This window comes from Priapulus caudatus, unplaced genomic scaffold, assembly GCF_000485595.1.
Source record: "Priapulus caudatus unplaced genomic scaffold, Priapulus_caudatus-5.0.1 Scaffold126, whole genome shotgun sequence".
Lineage (NCBI taxonomy): Eukaryota > Metazoa > Priapulida > Priapulimorpha > Priapulimorphida > Priapulidae > Priapulus > Priapulus caudatus.
The window spans coordinates 266,847-286,321 of NW_014577187.1; the positions used below are offsets into that span (position 1 = coordinate 266,847).

Genomic DNA, 19,475 nt, shown 5'->3' on the forward strand with positions numbered 1-19,475 from the left:
CGTGCGTGCATGAGTGTGTGCGTGCGTGTGCACGTACACGTGCGTGCGTGCGCATGTCCACGTATACGTGCGTGCGTGCGTGCGTGTGCACGTACACGTGCGTGCATGAGTGTGTGCGTGCGTGTGCACGTACACGTGCGTGCGTGCGTGCGTGTGTACGTATACGTGCGTGCGTGCGTGTGATTGAATGGAACAATATCACGCATCTGCTTGCTGCCAACCGTTAACCTGCGCATATGACGTCAATGTTTATAAACATTAAAACAACGTCATGTAGTAGTATATATGCGTGTATACATAAACTATATATGTGATTTCAGATCATTATATGCTCGGGATTGCAATAATTGTAGATCCGACCTGTGCATAACGAAAATGTGTGCTTGAAAAAAATAATGATCGGAAAAATTATTGGTCCGGCCATGGCCGGACTTGCCGGACCGGCTCCGCCGGCCCTAAGGAAGATGGATGGATGGAAGGGCAAGTGAGTGGTTGGGTGGATGAATAGAAGGATATGTGGGTGGGCGAGTCGATGGACATATGGAGAGATGTGTATGGGTAGGTGGGTGAACGGAAATATATGTGGGTCGGAGAACAAATTGCTAAACGAAAGGATGTGCAGGTAGGTCGATAGCTAGATGAAAAGGTGTGTGGATGGGCCGGTAGGAATAGTGGAAGGATGTGTGGATGAGAAGGTGGGTAAATGAATAGGAGGATGTGTGGATGAGTAAGTAGGTGGATGAATAGGAGGATATGTGTGGGTGGGTGGGTCGGTGAGTGTATGGGTGAATGAATGAACGGGAGGATGTGTGAGTTGGTAGGTGGATGAATAGGTGAAATGATGTATGGGTGGTTAAATTGATGGATAGGTGCGTGTGTGATGATCGGTGACGAACAAATGAGTGAATGGGAGGATGTGTGGATCGATGGAAGAACGTATATGTGGGTGGGCGGGTAAAAGGATGGATGGATTGATGGATACATGGCATGGATGGACGAGCGGACGGGTGGATGAAACGATGTGAAGGTTGGTAAATGGATGGATGGATGGATGGATGGATGGACTGACGGACGGAGATGGATGGCTGGATAGATGGATGGATGGGTGGGTGGATGGATGGCTGGATAAATGGATGAGTGGATGGATGGTTGGAAGGCGGGATGTGTGCGAGGGCGGGTCGATAAATGGAAGGACGTGTGAATGGGTAGACGGGTGAGAAGACGTGTGTGTGGTGGTCCTGGTGGATGAGCGGAAGGATGTGTGTTAGCGTTAACTAGTACCACATCAGCCTAGCCAAAAAATGAATTTCGTAAAACTGACATAATTATGAAAATATTGCGGCTGCTGCGTATCGGGTTGGTCATGTTGATTTGCGTGCGACGCTGTCGGTCAGAGCTTCGTTGAAAGAGCACTATAGTCGACAGCATGAGGGCTATAAAATCAAGAGCATATAAAGAAGCTTCTTTATATGCTCTTGATAAAATCAGGAGTGTATAATAGTGTAATAGTGTATTATACACTCCTGATAAAATCCATTCTCCTGTGTGCCAGTGTCGCAAATATGTCAGGCAAATATGATAAATAATAATGAATATGATACGCAAAATAATTTGTTTTTGCTAGAGCAACCGTATTGACTTGCAATAGCGCCAGCAACTATGTTTTTTTAGGAATTTATGGATTTTGCTCAGTGAAGTTCGTTGCAAGGGAACGATTGGTATGAAGCATAGTGATGTATACCAGTATACGAGATGATTTTCTTGTGCCAGAGTACACGACGAGCGACCCCATTGCTCCTATCATAATGCTGCTATACTTTCGCGGCTATTGAATGAGACGTTTATGATTAAACGACACAAGTAGAAACCATAAAAATACGTTTTTCTAACAGAAGTGTTTTGTGTTGAATGAAAACAAAAAACGCCATATTAATTGAACTTACACAGTTTAAATATATGCACAGAAAAATATCAAATTAACGTGTTTCATGGTTGACATTGTAATATTATACACGTGCGTGCATTTACGTACAGGGCTACTCACGCTCGCATCCGCACCTGCTTTCACACGCTTACGCATGGATCCCCCCCCATTCACACTTACACACTGTCATACGCATTTATTCAATTATTGTATTCTGTTCTCTTGTGATTTTTAGATATCTTGTTCTCGATTTCTTATCTTGTTATTCATTCGCTTGTATTATTAAGATAAATATAGCCTTTTCGTAACGACAACAACGATGTTCCAGAGTCCATATTACCATGTGGCTTTACATAGTACGTATCTTATTTGCACAGTCAACAACCGTACAGTAATTTACACACGCACGTATTCACTCACGCACGCACACACGCATGCACGCACGCACGCACGCACGCAGCACACTACACACACCACCATCACACGACCACACACACACACACACGCGCGGCGGCGCGCCGCGCTGGGTATGTAGTGCAGATACCTATAAACTATTATTGTTTTATATTAAATGTAAACCTGTCCGACAGTACGCGATTTTAAATGATAGGCTGACAAATCCGTTTATTTGCAATATCTATTTATGACTATTAGTAACTAAAATAAATTTCGTATGGATAAAAGTTCAGAAATTGCAACTAGTTAGTAATGCCCTAGGCTCGGCGCCTGGTTGATGAAATGTAATGTCAAAGTAAGGTCGACAAAGGCTATGATGGGCTCGAGTGGAGGCCTAGTATAGGGCTCAATAGAAGCGTAACCACTCCATAATTTTAGTAGATAGTATTACAATGCGACGCATGTCTAACGGAAAGTAGTTAGATGAAGTTTCGTACAATCTATTAAGTAAGATGATATGGAAGTCTATTATAGAATGAAGGTAAGCCCTTACTATAGCAATTAGCATCCTAATGTAAACTGCGCGGCATCGTTACTAGGTGCACTTTTGCCCATACGTGTATGTGAGGCAAACTGCCACTATAAGCGCAGACGTTCATTTGCGTGGACGTTTCAGTGCTTTTGCTGTAATGAGTTGGGGACCGAACATTTTGACTTCTTTTCGTGTGGTTAGGATTCTGACAATACATCAAAAATCTCGTGGTAGGTTTGGTTTTGCTCTCGAGTATTGTAAACGTGCCTTACTTGAATATCGGGGCTGAATAATAGCTTGAAATTCGCAATATAGTAGGCCTACTCGTTATTTTAGGCGATGTTGTAATATGTCTAACTGCCTGTATGTGGGAACTAAATTGTGGCTGTCCTGGGTTATAATTAGTTGCTGTCGCCAGGCCTGGCAACGCCTGAGCAGTACGTTATGAGTATAATGGAATATGGACATCTCTCAGTGGAAGCATGTAGCAACTTACTGCTAATTGTTTCTTCGTTAATACAACATTGGCTTCGGTAAGAACCACGTTACCAGGAAAATATTAGAATCGAACTATCTAGCTATCCACTAGGAGTAATGTTATATCACAACCCTCTGTATATTGTAATATGATTGAATTCAAAATAGGAAATCTGAAAAAAAATATGAAAATGTTGTTTGATGTTGCCTGGCCTCAGTGCATAAATGTATTTTTAGTAAGCGATATATATATATATATTATATTATTAGATAGATATACTATGTGTGTGTGGTGTGTGTGTGCGTGCGTGCATGCGTGCATGCGTGCGTGCGTGCGCGCGTGTGTGTGCGGATTAATGTAACGCCTTTCTTCACAGCTCACGGGAGCATCATTTTTTTTTTTTTTATTTTTTTTTTTTTTTTTTTTTTTTTTTTTGTTTGTTTTTTTTTTTTTTTTTTTGTTTTTTTTTTTTTTTTTTTTGATGCTGGCAAGTATTTTAACATTTCACTCAATAAACGTTATTAGAGACGAGCGTCGTGCCTGGGAGTTGTTATTGTGTAATGAACACAAGTCATTCATTACTCATACGAATTCAGATATCTTCATTGTAGCATATATGCTGTACTAACTCGGTGGTTTACACTAGGGAACGATCAGACGGTGGTTCGTAGGGTAACGATCGGCGGCTGAGATTGACAAATTTCCATATGCATTTTTAGTATCAGAGGCTGCAGTGCCTTGGCAGGGTACACTAGAAACGAAAGTGTACGGAGCAGCATGCCCGCAGATTCCCCAGGGAAAACTTGGACAGCTAATCAAGAAAGTTCATGAGGACTGCCTTTATCTAAACGTATTTTCGCCAAACGTAAGTATAACTGCATAGAGCAAATTTGGTCTCCTCTGCTTTGAGCTGTTTTGAAAGTATTTCGTTAATTCATAAGAGCACGCGTTTTTTTTAATTAATGAAAAAGTAAACGTACGCGAAATATGCATTAACATATAAATAAATGGCCATATCACAAACACTGACCTGGAATATATCTGCCGCTTCTTCAGTTCGAGGATACGCGCGAGTTTCAACCCTGCATGCGCTTAAAAAAACACAAAGTTTACCACCGCCTTACTTTACCTTTAGTTTTGCAAAAAGGTCGATGACCTCAGAAAGTCACTGGTGTTATGATTATACAAACTCATTATTGAGTACTGTAGGCCCTATGTATAGTATCTCACCGTTCATACGCCGAAGTTGCTCAGGGACTGGAAGCATACCCGGGGTTACATTTCCTCGTAGAATAGCGCGGCTATAAATATATATGTATGTTGTATGGTATTAATATATATATATATAATTATATAGTATATTATTATATAGAAGGAGAGAGAGAGACGTAGAGAGAGAGAGAGAGACGAGAGAGAGAGAAGAGAAGACGAGAGAGACTGAGCTGAGAGAGAGCGAGAGAGGATGGTGGGCTGTATGTGTATGTAAACTGCAATATATAGTGCTTAGTGGGAACAAATAAAAAAGTATTCACATTGCTTGCTTTGTCTGAGAGTAGACGTCGCAGACAATGACCAGAAGTACCCGCGTCATCAGCCAATCCATGTGCCGGATCGTTTCACACGCGTTCGCGGAGAGATATATCCCGGTTTACAAAGCTCGCCACACTGGGAGTCGAGTGATCGTCAGCGTTTACTACCGACATCGGAGCGCTCCGGTAAGACAATTTGTGCGTTGTGTGTGTGCTGTTGTGTGCTGTTGTGTGGTGTTGTGCGTTTGTTGTGTGCTGTTGTGTGTGTTGTTGTGTGTGCGTGTGTTGTTGGTTGCTGCTGTTGTGCTGTTGTGTGTTGCTGTGTGTTGTGTGGTTTCTGTGTAATGTTGTGTGTTGCTATTGTTGTTGTTGTGTTCTTAGTTTTGTTGTGCTGGTACTGAGACAATGTAATCGAGCGCGCAAATCCATTTTGAAATGTTTGGTTGGGCACGTCCAGTAGCTGAGACACGCGAAGGGGGGGGGGGCGGTCGGGGGTCAGAATGTTTTTGAAATTAGACCCCTCAGATAGCCGTTTTCTGCGCGAGCAGAGGGGTCCGCGACCCCCCTGCGACCTCCCCCCCACCTGACACGCCCCTAGCACTACACACACACACACACAACACACAACATCACACATGCACACATCACACACACACACATGCATTTGGTTTTGAAGATTAAGATTACGACAAAAGTGGTGTCACTGTCCACGGTATTGCAGTCATAATAATCAAGAAAACAATAAAGCAGTAAAAACCATATCATTTGGGTGTGAGGCTGATCAGCAAAATAAATTGGCTTGTTGTATTAGTGTTGTCTAGTCATATTCATGATTTATGCCGTGTAATATTATTCATAAATTTTGCAACGAGAATTACATTTCATTTAAAACGGATTGCTTCAGTTCACTGCCCAGTGTCCTGCTTTTGCCGTGAATATAGTCGTGTTCCCAGCTTAATCTTTGTAATCAGTGCCTAATGGGGAGTGATATCTCCTAAACACTTTCATCAAACATTACTTTCTCTTGATGTATGCTGCATAGAATTATGTTAACTATATAGAAAAAAACTACGTGTAAAATACTAAAACGTGCGTACTAAATTGATCAAGACACGATTTTCCTTAAGTTTGTGGCATGAGTCTATTATGCTTTACTCAAGCCACTTGAATGAAATGAAGCTGCGAAAGAGATATCTAGAGATAGATGATAGAACAAGAGGGAAGTAAGCCTAGCCTTTGACGACACTAATCACACACAATAAAAAGATCTCACTTTCACAAAACACACACACACACACACACACACACACACACACACACACACACACACACACTTACACACAAAATCATGGTGATCCAAAATCGTGGGGGGACATTTGATATGATGTCCCCCCTCTGAAAATTCGTGGGGGGACATGTCCTCCTGTCCCCCCCCCTGGATTTGCGCCCCTGAATGTAATGTGTTTACGGTGTCTTAAGTTGCGGCGATAGAGGTGACGAAGGTTACAAGACAATATCAAGTAAAAGTAGCTGTCACGCATTATATTTCAACTTAGTTTGTTATGACCTGATTATTTTTACTTTGCGCATGGTTTTCCCGTTGCAACACTCTATATATCTATCACTCTTGGTCATATATTGCTCGTAGCTTCATGTGTTGCCTGTAATGGTGAACTTGTATGCAGAACATTTTTAACATACGACAGGATTCCTTACGACCAACAACGAGTACGCACCAGGCAATTACGGTATGATGGATCAAGTGATGGCCATGAAATGGGTTCGTGAGAACATACGAGGCTTCAACGGCGATCCCGGACTCGTGACCATCATGGGGGAGAGTGCTGGTGCCGCTAGTGTCGGTCTGCACCTTCTATCAGAGCAGTCTCAGGGTAGGTTATATATCAGCTCGTGTATCATCTTTCTTCCCTCGTGGGGAGATCAGAAAAGTGTCAATAGTTGTAGTGTATCAAAGACATGCACCTAAATGCATCTCTCGGGCATATTGTAATATGAACATGAAATTACATATATTTATATATATTTACTTACGGATAATTACGACGTATCTAGATGCCCTGCGTAAAATTAGCTGGATTTAAGAAACTTTTCATTGATATTCTATAATCATGCCATAGATGATACCATCATTCTAATAAACAATTTGAGCTTGGCATATATCCATACAAATATTAATTATGAATAGATATTGTTCCCTGTCATTGGTCATGTTTAAACGATCGCATCTCAGTCAAAACTCGCGTACGTGTTTAATTAGACTCACGTAATCGGATTAGATTATGAACGGCATGCGTCTTTCCGAAAATTACGAATTTTTCAATACTGAAACGGAATTGACATTGTTCAACGCCATAAGCACGCACGCAGCAAACGGTTATGAGGGCCATAACCACGAAAGCGAATTTCGCGCTCCTTGCGATCTGCTTGTGATTGCATCTGCGTTTATTATAGATCTATTTCACCGAGCGATATGTATGAGCGGATCTGGGCTAGCGCCGTGGGCGGTGTACACCAACAGAGACCAGGCCTATAACCATACCAAAGAGCTCGGCCGCAAGACGGGCTGCTACACAGACGAGAAGAACCAGAAGCCGCAGGAGATTATCGACTGCCTAAACATCAGAACGTCGATCGATATATCGGAAGCGGTCGTCGTGGTAAGGCACACGTTTGTGCTATCGTGAAGGGGGAATCAGTTCCGCGATTTCTCATCGCATATATCGTATAAATATATTTCCATATCAATCGATTTGGTTAATTTGGTCGTCGTGGAAAAGCACACGCTTGTGCTAAAATCATGGAGAAATATGGATTTCCCCCACTCTCTGCAATGTGCACCATGTCACATTTCCTGGTTCAGTCATGTCTATGATTTTGCCTCCCGTCTCGAATGTTTAAGCAACCAATATTAAAAGGTACTTTATTGAGTTCTGATCATACCTTACGTTGCAATCCACCACTGTCAAGCATGTATCTAAATAGCGCATGTGTCTTACTACTTCATACAGCCGGATTATGGGATGCGCCCTCCTTGGGCCCCGGTCGTGCAGGGCTACTACCCTTACGTGTTCTTGCAAGACGACCCAAGAAAGCTTCTGCAACACGGCGCCCTAGTGACCAAGGTTCCAGTGATGCAGGGAGTGGTGAAGGACGAAGCTGGCGCATTTCTCTGTATGTACAATAATTTATAGCGTTGCCAACGATATCTATGGCAATTAATGGGCTACTTGTGTATGGTATAGCATTAATGTCATACCGGAATAGTCATGTTATTTATATAACATAGACATTGTAACTAAACTTGCTATTTAATCAACGCAATTGACGAATTTAGCAGAATTTTTGCCATTCCTCAACAAGAGTCTATCTTACCAGCTGCTCCGTGCATGCCTGTTTCTGCAGATGATTCGGACCCGGATTATTCGCTGACCTTGCCAGAATTTTACTCCACGATTCGTGAGTTTGTGAAGAAGGAGAATTACTCACTAGAGGAAAGTGTAGTCACTGCTATTGGTGACTCAATGATATTCGAGTACACGTTTCACCCGGACGCGGAGAACCTGACCGTCGTGCGACAGGAGATGATAAACGTACGATATGTTTAACGTTGGGGGACATTCACGTGTGGGGAGATTTTGACATTTTACTATTTTTTACGTCGTTTATAACATGATCGGTCAACAAAAAAAGTTTATGTTATTGTGGGTCGTACTAAAATAAAATCTCCATAAGGTCTATAAAATTGAATCTAGACGCGTGCTTCAGCGCGATGTTTCGTTAGTGCCTAGTCTAGTTACATTTACTGTGTGCGCATTGCGCGGTGCATTATTTAAGATTCTAAACTTTAGTAATATTCGGTTCCCATTTTATAGTTGCTGTCAGATCACCAGTTTAATGCTCCCAACGAGCTATCTGCCAAATACCACGCCCAGCACGGATTGGATGTGTTCGAATACACATTCGATTACAGAGCCGACTTTAGTAGATACCCAAACTGGACGGGTATGTATAACAAGAAATACACTGTATAGCGTGGAAATGCATTCGCGCAATATTTATCACGTTCATACCTTTAGTACTATTCGGTCTGGTGACTCTGGTCTACTAGTTATTAGTCTGCTAGTGTAGTCTATTAGTTCAGTTTCGACTAGCAGGATACCGCGCACATACAGGTGCTGAGAGGGTCTATGTCTCCCTGGGTACTGCCAGAACGTACCCTGGGTACGGTCCGGTATACCGAAACGTACCTTGGTACTATCTAATATGCCGGACCGTACCTCGCCTACTCCACTAACGAGTGTAGGAAGTCGCCTACGCCTACTCCCTAACCCTAACCCTAACCCATACTAAACAAATCCATTAACAGATTTTACCACCCTTCCGAGGCTGGTTTATTCGGGAGACGGCAATGCAGAGGTTAAATGATATATGCGTGTGTACGCAATTTACGATTCCTGTAATAAGATACGGAGTCCAGATCCTAGTATTCAACGTTCACAGGACTGTGTGCAATGGGGCAATGGTGGTCTATGAAATGTCACACTTGACTTCGGACTGAGAGGTCCTGTCGTGGTCATTGCTGTTGTATTTCTGAGCAAGCAATCCATGCCGATTTGCTTCACTCAACACCTGCTATGGAAATAGGTTTATCTTGCCGGATTGAGGCTCGCAACCTAACCTGCGTGACAGAGCGTAGCTTTTATGGACAAAGCCTATTAATGAAACTAAAGCAACTTAGTTGCCGAGGGCCCATGCTCCCCGATTGAAGTCAAGGGACTAAAAGAAAGAAGAATATGTTTCCAAGCCTATATACATACATGTGGCGATATAATAATCACGATGTTTGCAACTCTGAGTCACTCGTCCGTCTCGATTTACAGGTGTGCCCCACGGAATAGAGTTAAACTACGTGTTTGGGATGCCGTTTCTGTTACAAGTCTATCCCGAATGGGAAGACTACGGCATGACCAACTACACACTCGATGACAGGAACGTCAGTGATTTCATGATGAATATGTGGATTAACTTTGCCAATTATGGGTGAGTAGGACGGTTTGTTCAGGCGGTTAGCTTGCAGTTAAAATGCATCGCGTGGCTTATATACTAGGCATATATATATATATATATATATATATATATATATATATATATATATATATATATATATATCGGGAACGATATGGATCAGTCTCAAAGTGGGATCCACAAGAATCCTTATTTAAACCTTATACAGAACCCTGTAATTGATCCCTTATTAAAGCCTCTTTGTCAGTACCAAATAGTGGTACCTCGACTGCGAACCTCAGGATTACCCGCGTAACGTTTGCTCCCCAACAATCTTGGCCTTGTGAGCTATGGCCCCATATGTAAAACGGGGGTCTGTCGAGCCAGGACATGTTCAACAGAAAACTTGGGGCCGCCGCCATTGCTCAATAATGAGAGCCAGGGCAGTATTAGCTCCTTTTACTGTTATTCCGCTATAGAAATGCTGCTACGACCCATAAAGTCATAAGCATAAGGTCACCAAAGGACCAAAGCTAATCGATACTTTGCGATCTCATATTTAGAGATAACATATTCCCAGGCTGCGAGAAAAACCACCTACTACCTCGTTAGATATTTGGCGACTATATCGTAGCCTACATATTTCATATTTCGATATACTATACAAAATTCAGTGATAATCAGAATAATCAGATCAGAGAATGTTTTAGTCACCAGGTTCGCTATTTTGTTTACTAACTCCTTGTTCGGGTGTCTGCACGCGTGCTCGTGCGCGCGCGTGTGCGTATGCGTGTGCGCGGGCGTGCGCATGTGCGTGCGTGTGTTCGTGTGCGTGCGTGTGTCTGTGTGTTCGTGTGCGTGCGTTCGTATGCGCGCGTGCGTGTGTGCGTGCTTGTGTGTTCGTTTGCGTGTGTGCGTGTGTGCGTGTGTGCGTGTGTGCGTGCGTGCGTGCGTGTGTTCGCATGCATGCGTGCGTGCGTGCGTGCGTGTGTCTGTGCTTGTGTGTTCGTTGGCGTGCGTGCGTATGTGTGCTTGGGTGTTCCCGTGAGTGCATGCGTGCGGGTCTGTACCTACGTGCGCGCGTGCGTGCGTGCGTGTGCGCGCGTCTAATCTCTGCTTGCCTTTGACGTGTACCAGGGAACCGGTGCCGGACGCATACAGCAACTTCCCGTACCTGTTCAAGAACGTCTCGCGCTGGTACAAGTACACGACCGATCGGCGCTTCTACCTGCAGATCAACTACACCTGCGAACACCTGGAGGATTACCTGCCGCATCGGTGCGCCTACTGGAACGACTACATTCCCGTCGCTTCCAAGATGGACCTGGTCACAGTGACACCGACGTATCACGGACTTAACCAGCAGCAGGCGAACGCATACATTGCGGCGACTTACTCGCTGGGAGCAGCAGCCTTCATCATGATACTGGCTCTATTCGTCGTCTGCTTCTTATCGGCGAAAAAAACGGACGATGGCACCGAATTCGACTGATAAAGAGTTAAGACTATATTTTAAGACTATAAGAATTCGACTGAGCTGAGTTAAATCTGGGCAGTGGGCGCAGCGTGATGCGGTCTTCTGCTTGTACCATTGTATTGCCTGTCACCATTATAACCGCCTCCAGTAACCGATAGAAAATTTTCTCTCAATATTTCTTGTAGTTTTTTTTCTCTCTGAGCGTGGTAGAAAGTATCGCGCAATATTCAGAGGGAAAGCATTAAACAGCATGAAATTTCCATTTACTTGATTAGTCATAGTGTGAAGTTGTAATGTCATAGACGTTTTAATTCTCTGCCGTCATCTGTGTGGCCGCAAAATTCAGTAGATTTGAACTGTTGTACTAACCCATCCGGCACTAATGTTCGATCTGTAAATAAATCAGTTATTGCCAATGATGCAGCGTTTAACAATATGAGGGATTTTATTGATGATTGTGTTTTTATAGCATCATTAAATTATAGAAGAGAAGTCGAGTTACGTCTACTGCCCAGACTTTTTCTTTCGTAGTCAATATAATTATATATATATATATATATATATATATATATATATATACGGTTTTAAATAGAAAGGGTACACCACGGATGTGGTTTAGAATAATTTTAAAACTGTTTGCTGCCCAAACTGTATACACATTTCGGCAGCTCATTGTAAATATACACACTTGTAGTTTTTTATGACCAGATATTTTTAGACTTCATCGTATGCATTATTCAACAGGCCAACCTGTTAACGTTGATGATTTGATTGGATAATGTAATCAAGAAATCGTTTGATTTACGTAAACGCGTTTGCTGAATCTTTATAATTGATGTTCTTTATGAAGACAGTAGAACTATTGTGGTTACCTTTAGAACTATATTGATATTGTGATTTTTAAACATATTAATCAATTATCTAAATTGCGTCATCCACGACATGTAAAGAATTGGATGTAACGTGCGGAATTGATTTGTTACTCAATTAATTGTTATTCACAACAATCACTGTAATCTTCATTAATGTGTTAAGTGCGGCAGCACAAATCGAACATTATGTGTGTTACAAATGAAGATGTTTATGACTTTCAATCGTACAGAATTTAAAAAAGGTCATATTCACATTTAATCGCGTTTGTGACGCAAACAAGGTTTGCCACGGTCTGTATTGATTTGTGTGTAAATGGATTTATCAGGAGATTATGGTTACAGATCAGCGATTGTGCGATCCTACATACTAGTAATTAGATGGTTTTACACAAGTGATTTATAATTTCATAAAAAAAATGCGGAAATCAACTAGCAATGCCACCAGTAACATGAAATGTTGTAACTTGTTGATATGCGGACGACTAGTTGAAACGTCGTGACGTACCATATGTAAATTATCGTTAACGAATAAATGCTGATTTTATATATAATTACTGATCAATTTCTAAATCGGTTTTTATTGCCTAAATAAATAGGTATAAGGTTTTTTTTATAATTAGAAAATGACCTTATGAAAGAAAAACATATCGCGGACCTATATTTGCATTACGAGAGAAATTAAGGAAATCGTCGAGCAGAATTTAACAATTGGAATGATGATGCACGCAGTAGTTAGTTAGTACAAGGGCGCATCCCGTATTTGAAGAAATGGGCGCCCTGCGAACAACGAGGTTGTGAAGTCCATGGCGGGGGCCCGGGAGGGGGCCCTCCCCGCAATTGTTTTAATGAACCTTCTTAGATCAAATTTCTTAGGTATCTGACACCAATTGTTTTAATAATCACGCCTATTTTTGAAGGCAAACACGAAAATCATATCCCATATGCACACGCGCAAACGCACACGCACGTGCATGCCCCCTGCACATACACACACATGCAAATTACATATTAATATATACATTAATAAAGTTTATTAATTCAGTAAAATAGAATGCCTGAAATTGGCCATGCCTGATTTTAGAGTCTGTTTTACCAGTCAGCTAGTACCAGAACACGCAATCTCCTACATTATTCCGAAAATGAGTTCTGTACTAACATTCGTCTCGGATATCTGCGAGCATATAAATATACATCGATGATCTTGTCGTACTGCAGTGGAATGGAAGTCGAGCGTACAAACATTTGACTGCAAAACTGTGTAGAAATATAAGTGGCGCCGGATTTAATTTTATTTATTTTGTTTTATTATTTCTTTTCCCTGTGCTTTATATTTTGTTTAAAAAACCTACAGATTGCGAAGTGATCGGCTTTGACTTGGACGAGCCATCCGACAATATTAGACCGCAACAAATTTTGCTTGGCAGAAATTATAGGGGTGGGGGCGCTCCGGCTGCACCCTCTTTGAATCTGCGCATGTTAGTAATTAATAAATTGATCCTACCCGGAGTCAATTATTATTATTATTATTATCATTAAATCGTTATTGCATGTAATTCAAATACAAATACATGTACTGAAGACAGTCTTTTTCATATAATCAAGAGCGTATAAAGAAGGCTTTATACGCTCTTGATATATATATATATATATAATATATGAAAAAGACTGTCTTCAGTACATGTATTTGTATTTGAATTACATGCAATAAAGATTTAAGTATATTATACACTCATTATACAAATACATACAGTCAGCTGATAACATTTTTTTTATAACATAGCTTGCTCTGTTATTAATTACAACAGTGCTCTGTGTAACAAGTTATATATCTGTATAAAACGGAGATTCAATTGCTGTGATGACGCTCCTGTGGAACATATACGGGCGGGGAACCTAATATAGGCATATATTCTCTTACTGAGGGTAAAAGAGGTACATTGTACCAACTATGCTGTTGTTTTCCTGTATATTATTTATATGTTCTAATCCAGTTATCCTCGACCAAAATTGTTTACAGTAGGCCTACTGACTATTGCCGATGCACTAATGTTCGCCAGTCTGTCCGCGTTCCAATATGTCTCGTTCACTCATACTCATATTTCAGCTCTATGTACATCCGTTAATTGTTTATATCTAGAGACATTTATTCATTCATTTTTTTTTAGTATATAGTCGTCTGCATAATAACTAATTCTATAGGGGCGGCTAACTTTGATGACCTGCGGGGTTTTCGCCGTCCCCGTGCTCCATTTAGTAATGATTGTATTTGTTGTTTTTTTGTTCACGGATTTATAATCAATGTGTGATTGTATATAACTTGTATTTATGCGTCTTATGCACAAATAAATTTCTTTGAATCTTGAATGTTGAGTATATAGGGAAGCCACTAAAGGTGAGCAGCGTAGCCCATATAGAGCTCTCTGGGAAGGCGAAGATGTATCCACGGTCCCTTCCTTTCCCTTTCAGTGAGGTGGTCGAAGAGATCATATACTCTCTTATTCAGGAAGGTTTGGAGATATTCCACATTTTTTGAAAGATATTTTATATTTAAAATGTAGGCTATTTTGTAAGAGCTGTAATGATCATTATTTTCCTCTCATTACTAATGGTTAAACGTCGGAGAGTAGTGCAACATAAAATACTTTTTATACTTACTATTCTCTATTTTCAACGAGATATAACATTAAGAAACATCCCTATATACAATTTCCGTGGATCAAGATTTTTTCTAATTAAAAAACACTACTCTCTCAAATATGGATGTACGGATATACGCCCATTAAGTCTGGGAGTGCCCATTGATAAAGCAGTAACATGCTTGTCTTTTTAAACACAATCGATATTTCCATAAGCACATGCATAATTTTATTATAACAACTTTTATGAAAGATTTCCATGAGGACTTCTTTCACGATCTTATTATATATCTTCACATTCACGAAACATTGCACGTACTCTACATAATAATTAATGTCGAAAATTCAAAAGCCAATCAACGTGGGATTCTATAATGACAAATAATATTGTTTTCATTTTTGTTTTGAAAGTGTCCATTTTTGTTTTCAAATTGTTTTAAGAATTGTCAATTTGTCACTCATGATATCCGCTCACATAATTATTTTAGCTACGGGCAGCTACGGGTTATGTAGCGCCTTATTGCGGTAAAATGACAAAGCTGACAATTTTCACCTGCAGGTGGCGCTGGCGCACAGGTAGTTGTTGGTGTATATTTTTGGCGATGTACTTTGGTTATGTCATAACCAAACTTTGGTCATAACCAAAACCATGCATGATTAGTCTTAATCTTATAATGATTGCGTCCAAGGACTGTATCGAAGACGAAGAGAGACCAAGTTGATCAAGTAGGCGGATCAACACTGCAGATTGCAGTAGGATCTTGTATTTTCCGCGAGTACTGCTCGGAGTAGGTCATAGGTGGGTTTACCGTTTTTTACCGTTCGTTTAGCCGAAGGGCGACATTAGGCACTAACAAACTGATTGTATGCGTCGAGTCCTTTGTAGCATTCCAAATCTTCAGTCGTGTAGGGACTCGGAGTGTTGATAAGATAACTGTAAATGTTTGCGTACTTAACTGATGGAAGATACGCAGGATCTGCACTAAAACTGTTACTACTATTACTAAATGGATCCAAATTGTTTATAACTTTCAATTTGTCCAGATATCGGGCTTTTGCTGTACTGTGTACAGTCGAGTGTTTCAAAGTAAGAGACTTTCGTAACACTTGCATTCAGACGTGCAGCGGGGCTTATGTCGTAACTAACGAGATCGTGACGTCAGCGAGACCACTCTCTCTATATATATATATATAGAGAGAGAGAGAGAGAGAGAGAGAGAGAGAGAGACAGGTTCAGCCCTCTGGCTCTACTACTAAACCGGTCTGAAGGTATTATACTATTAGTATTAAATTATAGAAGACACACTCTGATGCATATGCTATTTCTTCCAGCACATGACAACATTGGGTGTTTTTTTTGCGATAACTTGTTCTACAACTACTCATTCATTTACGCTGCTGTTATCAAGAAGCTTGTACGTAGGTAGCTCTAGTACTATAGCCCGCGTACAGTTGCCACTGGGCTATAGCATCAACAATTACGAGTGCTCGGGACCAACTTAGACGTGCTTATACGCAGCTATAAAACGTCTGTGGTAGGCAATTAATGCCTCTTATCCGAAGTGAATATGCCTTAAGTTATATCAGCTACTAAAATTTAACCTCTAAGTTCTAACTATCGTTGAAATGGTCTACTTGCGGTATTTCTGGTGAACGAACATTCGATTTGCCAACTTCAAACGGCCATTTCTGGCGGCGCTGCAGCAGCGCCAGTCAGCAGGAACTATGTATTTCCGAACGTGCAGGGCCGCCCACCCCTCCACGTGCGGAAATACATAGTTCCTGCTGACTGGCTGAAGTAAGTTGGTCCCGAGCACTCGTAATTGTTGATGCTATAGCCCAGCGGCAACTGTACGCGGGCTATAGTACTAGAGCTAGTACGTAGGTCAATAATGGCAACTGTACGAGCCCATGATGCACTCTCTTCCACAGGTGGTCAAAGCACGATGGACAGCATAATTCGCTATATAGGCCCTAATAAGCGAGCTAAGCTAATTGATTCGCATCCTGCCGAATTGATCGCAGCAAAAGCCAAACTGTTTGAGTGTAAGATCACGGATGAGGAGCTATCTACCAGGCTGGATGAAGAGGACCCTCTAGGCCATTTCAGGGAGAAGTTTCACATACCAAAAATGAGAGACTTGCCCTTTAGTAAGTTGACTTCTGTAATATTACTATTAAAGTAATGTACATACATGTACTAATAAGTGCAGCACGTGAAACCAATTCTACACAGGCATAGATTTTGGCATGCATTATATGGCATTTCAGTGAGTATGACAATGTAGGCCTACATTTATGGCAAAATCTATATCAGCATCGAGTGTAGATCTAGAACTATAGTAATCACAAGTATCTAATACATATTTGTTGAAGTTTCTCTGTTTGTCTGTTCTCGATTCAATTCAATATGGGTCACTCTAGATATGTCCAAGGATGGCCATTAGATGAAACATTGGATGCTCAATATCATGGGCATATTGGATTTGACCTCTGAGGTCATCTGACATCGCAAAAGGAAAAAATGATGCAAAAATGATGCCCTTGCAGCAGCGCTAAATCAACGCACCCCTGTAGCAGCGGTAAATAAACCAGCCCATGCAGACGGGATTCACTTTGCACTGACTCGGATTACTGTACAATGCACGTCACATTGCGTTACTATTCATGCATTATGTTGCACGCGCCATGTCTTTGTCATCAGCATTCACCATGTACTGACTTCATACAGAGTGTGCGCGACTTAGAGAGAGAGAGAGATAGATAGATAGATAGATTTTTGGGCATTTTTCTTTCAACCAAGTGGTCACCAACTGAGCGCTTTATTTCCCGGGCAACGCTGGGTGTCCTGCTATATATTTCTATGGCTACATCACATGGGGCATGCTATATTCTTGCTGCATCGTTCTAACGCTTGAAACCCACATTGGCGCACCACATGAGGCTGGGTAATATTTAATTAGGGACTTTAATTGCACTGAAGGTGGATTTACAGTAAAGTACAGTTGTATGCAGTAAAACCTTAGAGTCTAGTATCCCTTTAATTGTTGCCCCGTTCCCCGACAAAGTTTCAGAAGGCTGCATGGGTTTACCATAAGCCCCACTCGTGTGCAGCGATAGAAAATCGCATATTATAAGTCCATAAGAGCAGTGGTTTCAATTTGGTTTAGGTTGTAAAGTTAATGTCAGTTTCAACATATACTTTTATATACCTTGGAGATATATGCTGAGTATCTGTGATATGATAATTCGCTTTGATTTTCAGCTGATCCAGAGTTAATATCGCCAGATGATGATGCAGTTTACCTATGTGGTAATTCTTTAGGCCTACAGCCTAAAACAACAAGAATGTTCGTAGAAAAAGAACTAAATAAATGGTCAAAATGGTATGTGGTAATTTTAATGGTATGTTGAAACTTTTTAAATATGAAGGCTTACTATTTATTCATTAGCTTTTGATCTTCACTATGTTCTCATGCCAGTAGTGTTGACCTTGCAAAATTACAGCCCAGACTAACATTGTACAATCTATAGACGTGACAAACCTACTGATCCATTTACTGTATGCCAATGGCTTAAACTGTCCAACCTTGTACAGCAGTTACATGGATGTATGGGGGGGGGGTGCATGATATTGTGCAAGGAGAATCTTGTAAACCTAGCTTGCTGACGAATTGTTGAATTCAGAAGAAAAAAAGTGGGTCACTGCAGATAATGTGCTCGTAACGACTGCTATGCAGCCACCATCCTTTGTTGTCAGTGTAGTTTTTTGTTTAAAACACTTTCTTCTTTGCAGGGGTGTACATGGCCATGAGCATGTTATGCACGAGGATGGGGATTTGCCGTGGGCCCACTGCGATGAGGCTCTCTATGCTCTGTCCTCAACCATCGTTGGTACTCATCATCTTCCATGGGCTACTTGATTCGTACCTTATCCAGCACGTGCTAGATCAGAGTTGCAGTGCAGATTCTGCATAATTCACTTGTTATTAAATGTAATCCCTGGCACAAGCGCAGTCTGTAATTGCTGACCTCCTAAGTCATTCTGTTTTGAATTGCCCAAACCTGTACTTGATTAGTAAAATTGAATTCATTTATTTAACCTCAACTCATTTGATACGTTATACTGCCGTTACTGACCGATTACCTGATGATGAGACTAAGTGATGAAACTGGTTCCTGGTCTATTCTAACAGTCTATTCTGGTCAGTTCTAATTCTGGTTCTTTGTAACATTTGATAAACCACCTTTTGTTATTTGTGATGTGTACACTTACCGTGATGATAGATATTTTATTAATGATTAATGTTTTTTTAAGTTAGCAGTTATTAATAAAATTTTAATTGCAGGTGCGAATTCAAGTGAAATCGGTATCATGAACAGTCTTAGTGTAAACATACACTTTCTATTAGTAAGTAAAATGTGCATCATTTTTATATATAGTTGTTGATTTCCTATTAATATGAAATGTTAAAAATTCTAGCTATGAATTTTTGGTTCTAGGACAAATACCCCCCAGACAATCACCCCCCGGACAATTACCCCCGGACAATTACCCCCCGGACAATTACCCCCCAATGAGCAATATAAAGAGAGAGCGTACAAC

General features: G+C 41.1%; 2 protein-coding genes and 1 long non-coding RNA gene across 4 annotated transcripts in view; all 3 read left to right on the forward strand.

Moving 5' to 3' along the window:
* The window catches only part of LOC106805771, a 15,981-nt gene extending 11,055 nt beyond the window's left edge, over positions 1–4,926 (forward strand). Inside the window, exons 2-3 of the long non-coding RNA XR_001393468.1 lie at positions 4,050–4,195; positions 4,887–4,926. This is a non-coding gene — a long non-coding RNA (uncharacterized LOC106805771). The remainder of the gene's footprint in view (positions 1–4,049; positions 4,196–4,886) is intronic.
* A 1,671-nt stretch (positions 4,927–6,597) lies between these two features.
* Positions 6,598–12,791, forward strand: LOC106805770 (acetylcholinesterase-like). Of its 2 annotated transcripts, none has more exons than XM_014807487.1 (8): positions 6,598–6,751; positions 7,332–7,537; positions 7,889–8,051; positions 8,283–8,470; positions 8,753–8,882; positions 9,761–9,920; positions 11,022–11,376; positions 11,421–12,791. In XM_014807487.1, the coding sequence occupies exons 1-7, from the start codon at positions 6,610–6,612 to the stop codon at positions 11,374–11,376; spliced, it is 1,344 nt and encodes a 447-aa protein (XP_014662973.1). In that variant the 5' UTR covers positions 6,598–6,609; the 3' UTR covers positions 11,421–12,791. The 2 variants fall into 2 exon arrangements, with proteins under 2 accessions (XP_014662973.1, XP_014662974.1); XM_014807488.1 differs by having other exon boundaries at positions 11,022–11,364; positions 11,409–12,791.
* Positions 12,792–15,447: 2,656 nt separating this feature from the next.
* LOC106805750 (kynureninase-like) overlaps positions 15,448–19,475 on the forward strand; it is a 23,911-nt gene continuing 19,883 nt past the window's right edge. The window contains exons 1-6 of the mRNA XM_014807465.1: positions 15,448–15,668; positions 15,987–16,138; positions 16,802–17,020; positions 18,135–18,255; positions 18,666–18,763; positions 19,219–19,280. Coding sequence (XP_014662951.1) covers positions 16,816–17,020; positions 18,135–18,255; positions 18,666–18,763; positions 19,219–19,280 — 486 coding nt within the window. The 5' untranslated portion in view covers positions 15,448–15,668; positions 15,987–16,138; positions 16,802–16,815. The remainder of the gene's footprint in view (positions 15,669–15,986; positions 16,139–16,801; positions 17,021–18,134; positions 18,256–18,665; positions 18,764–19,218; positions 19,281–19,475) is intronic.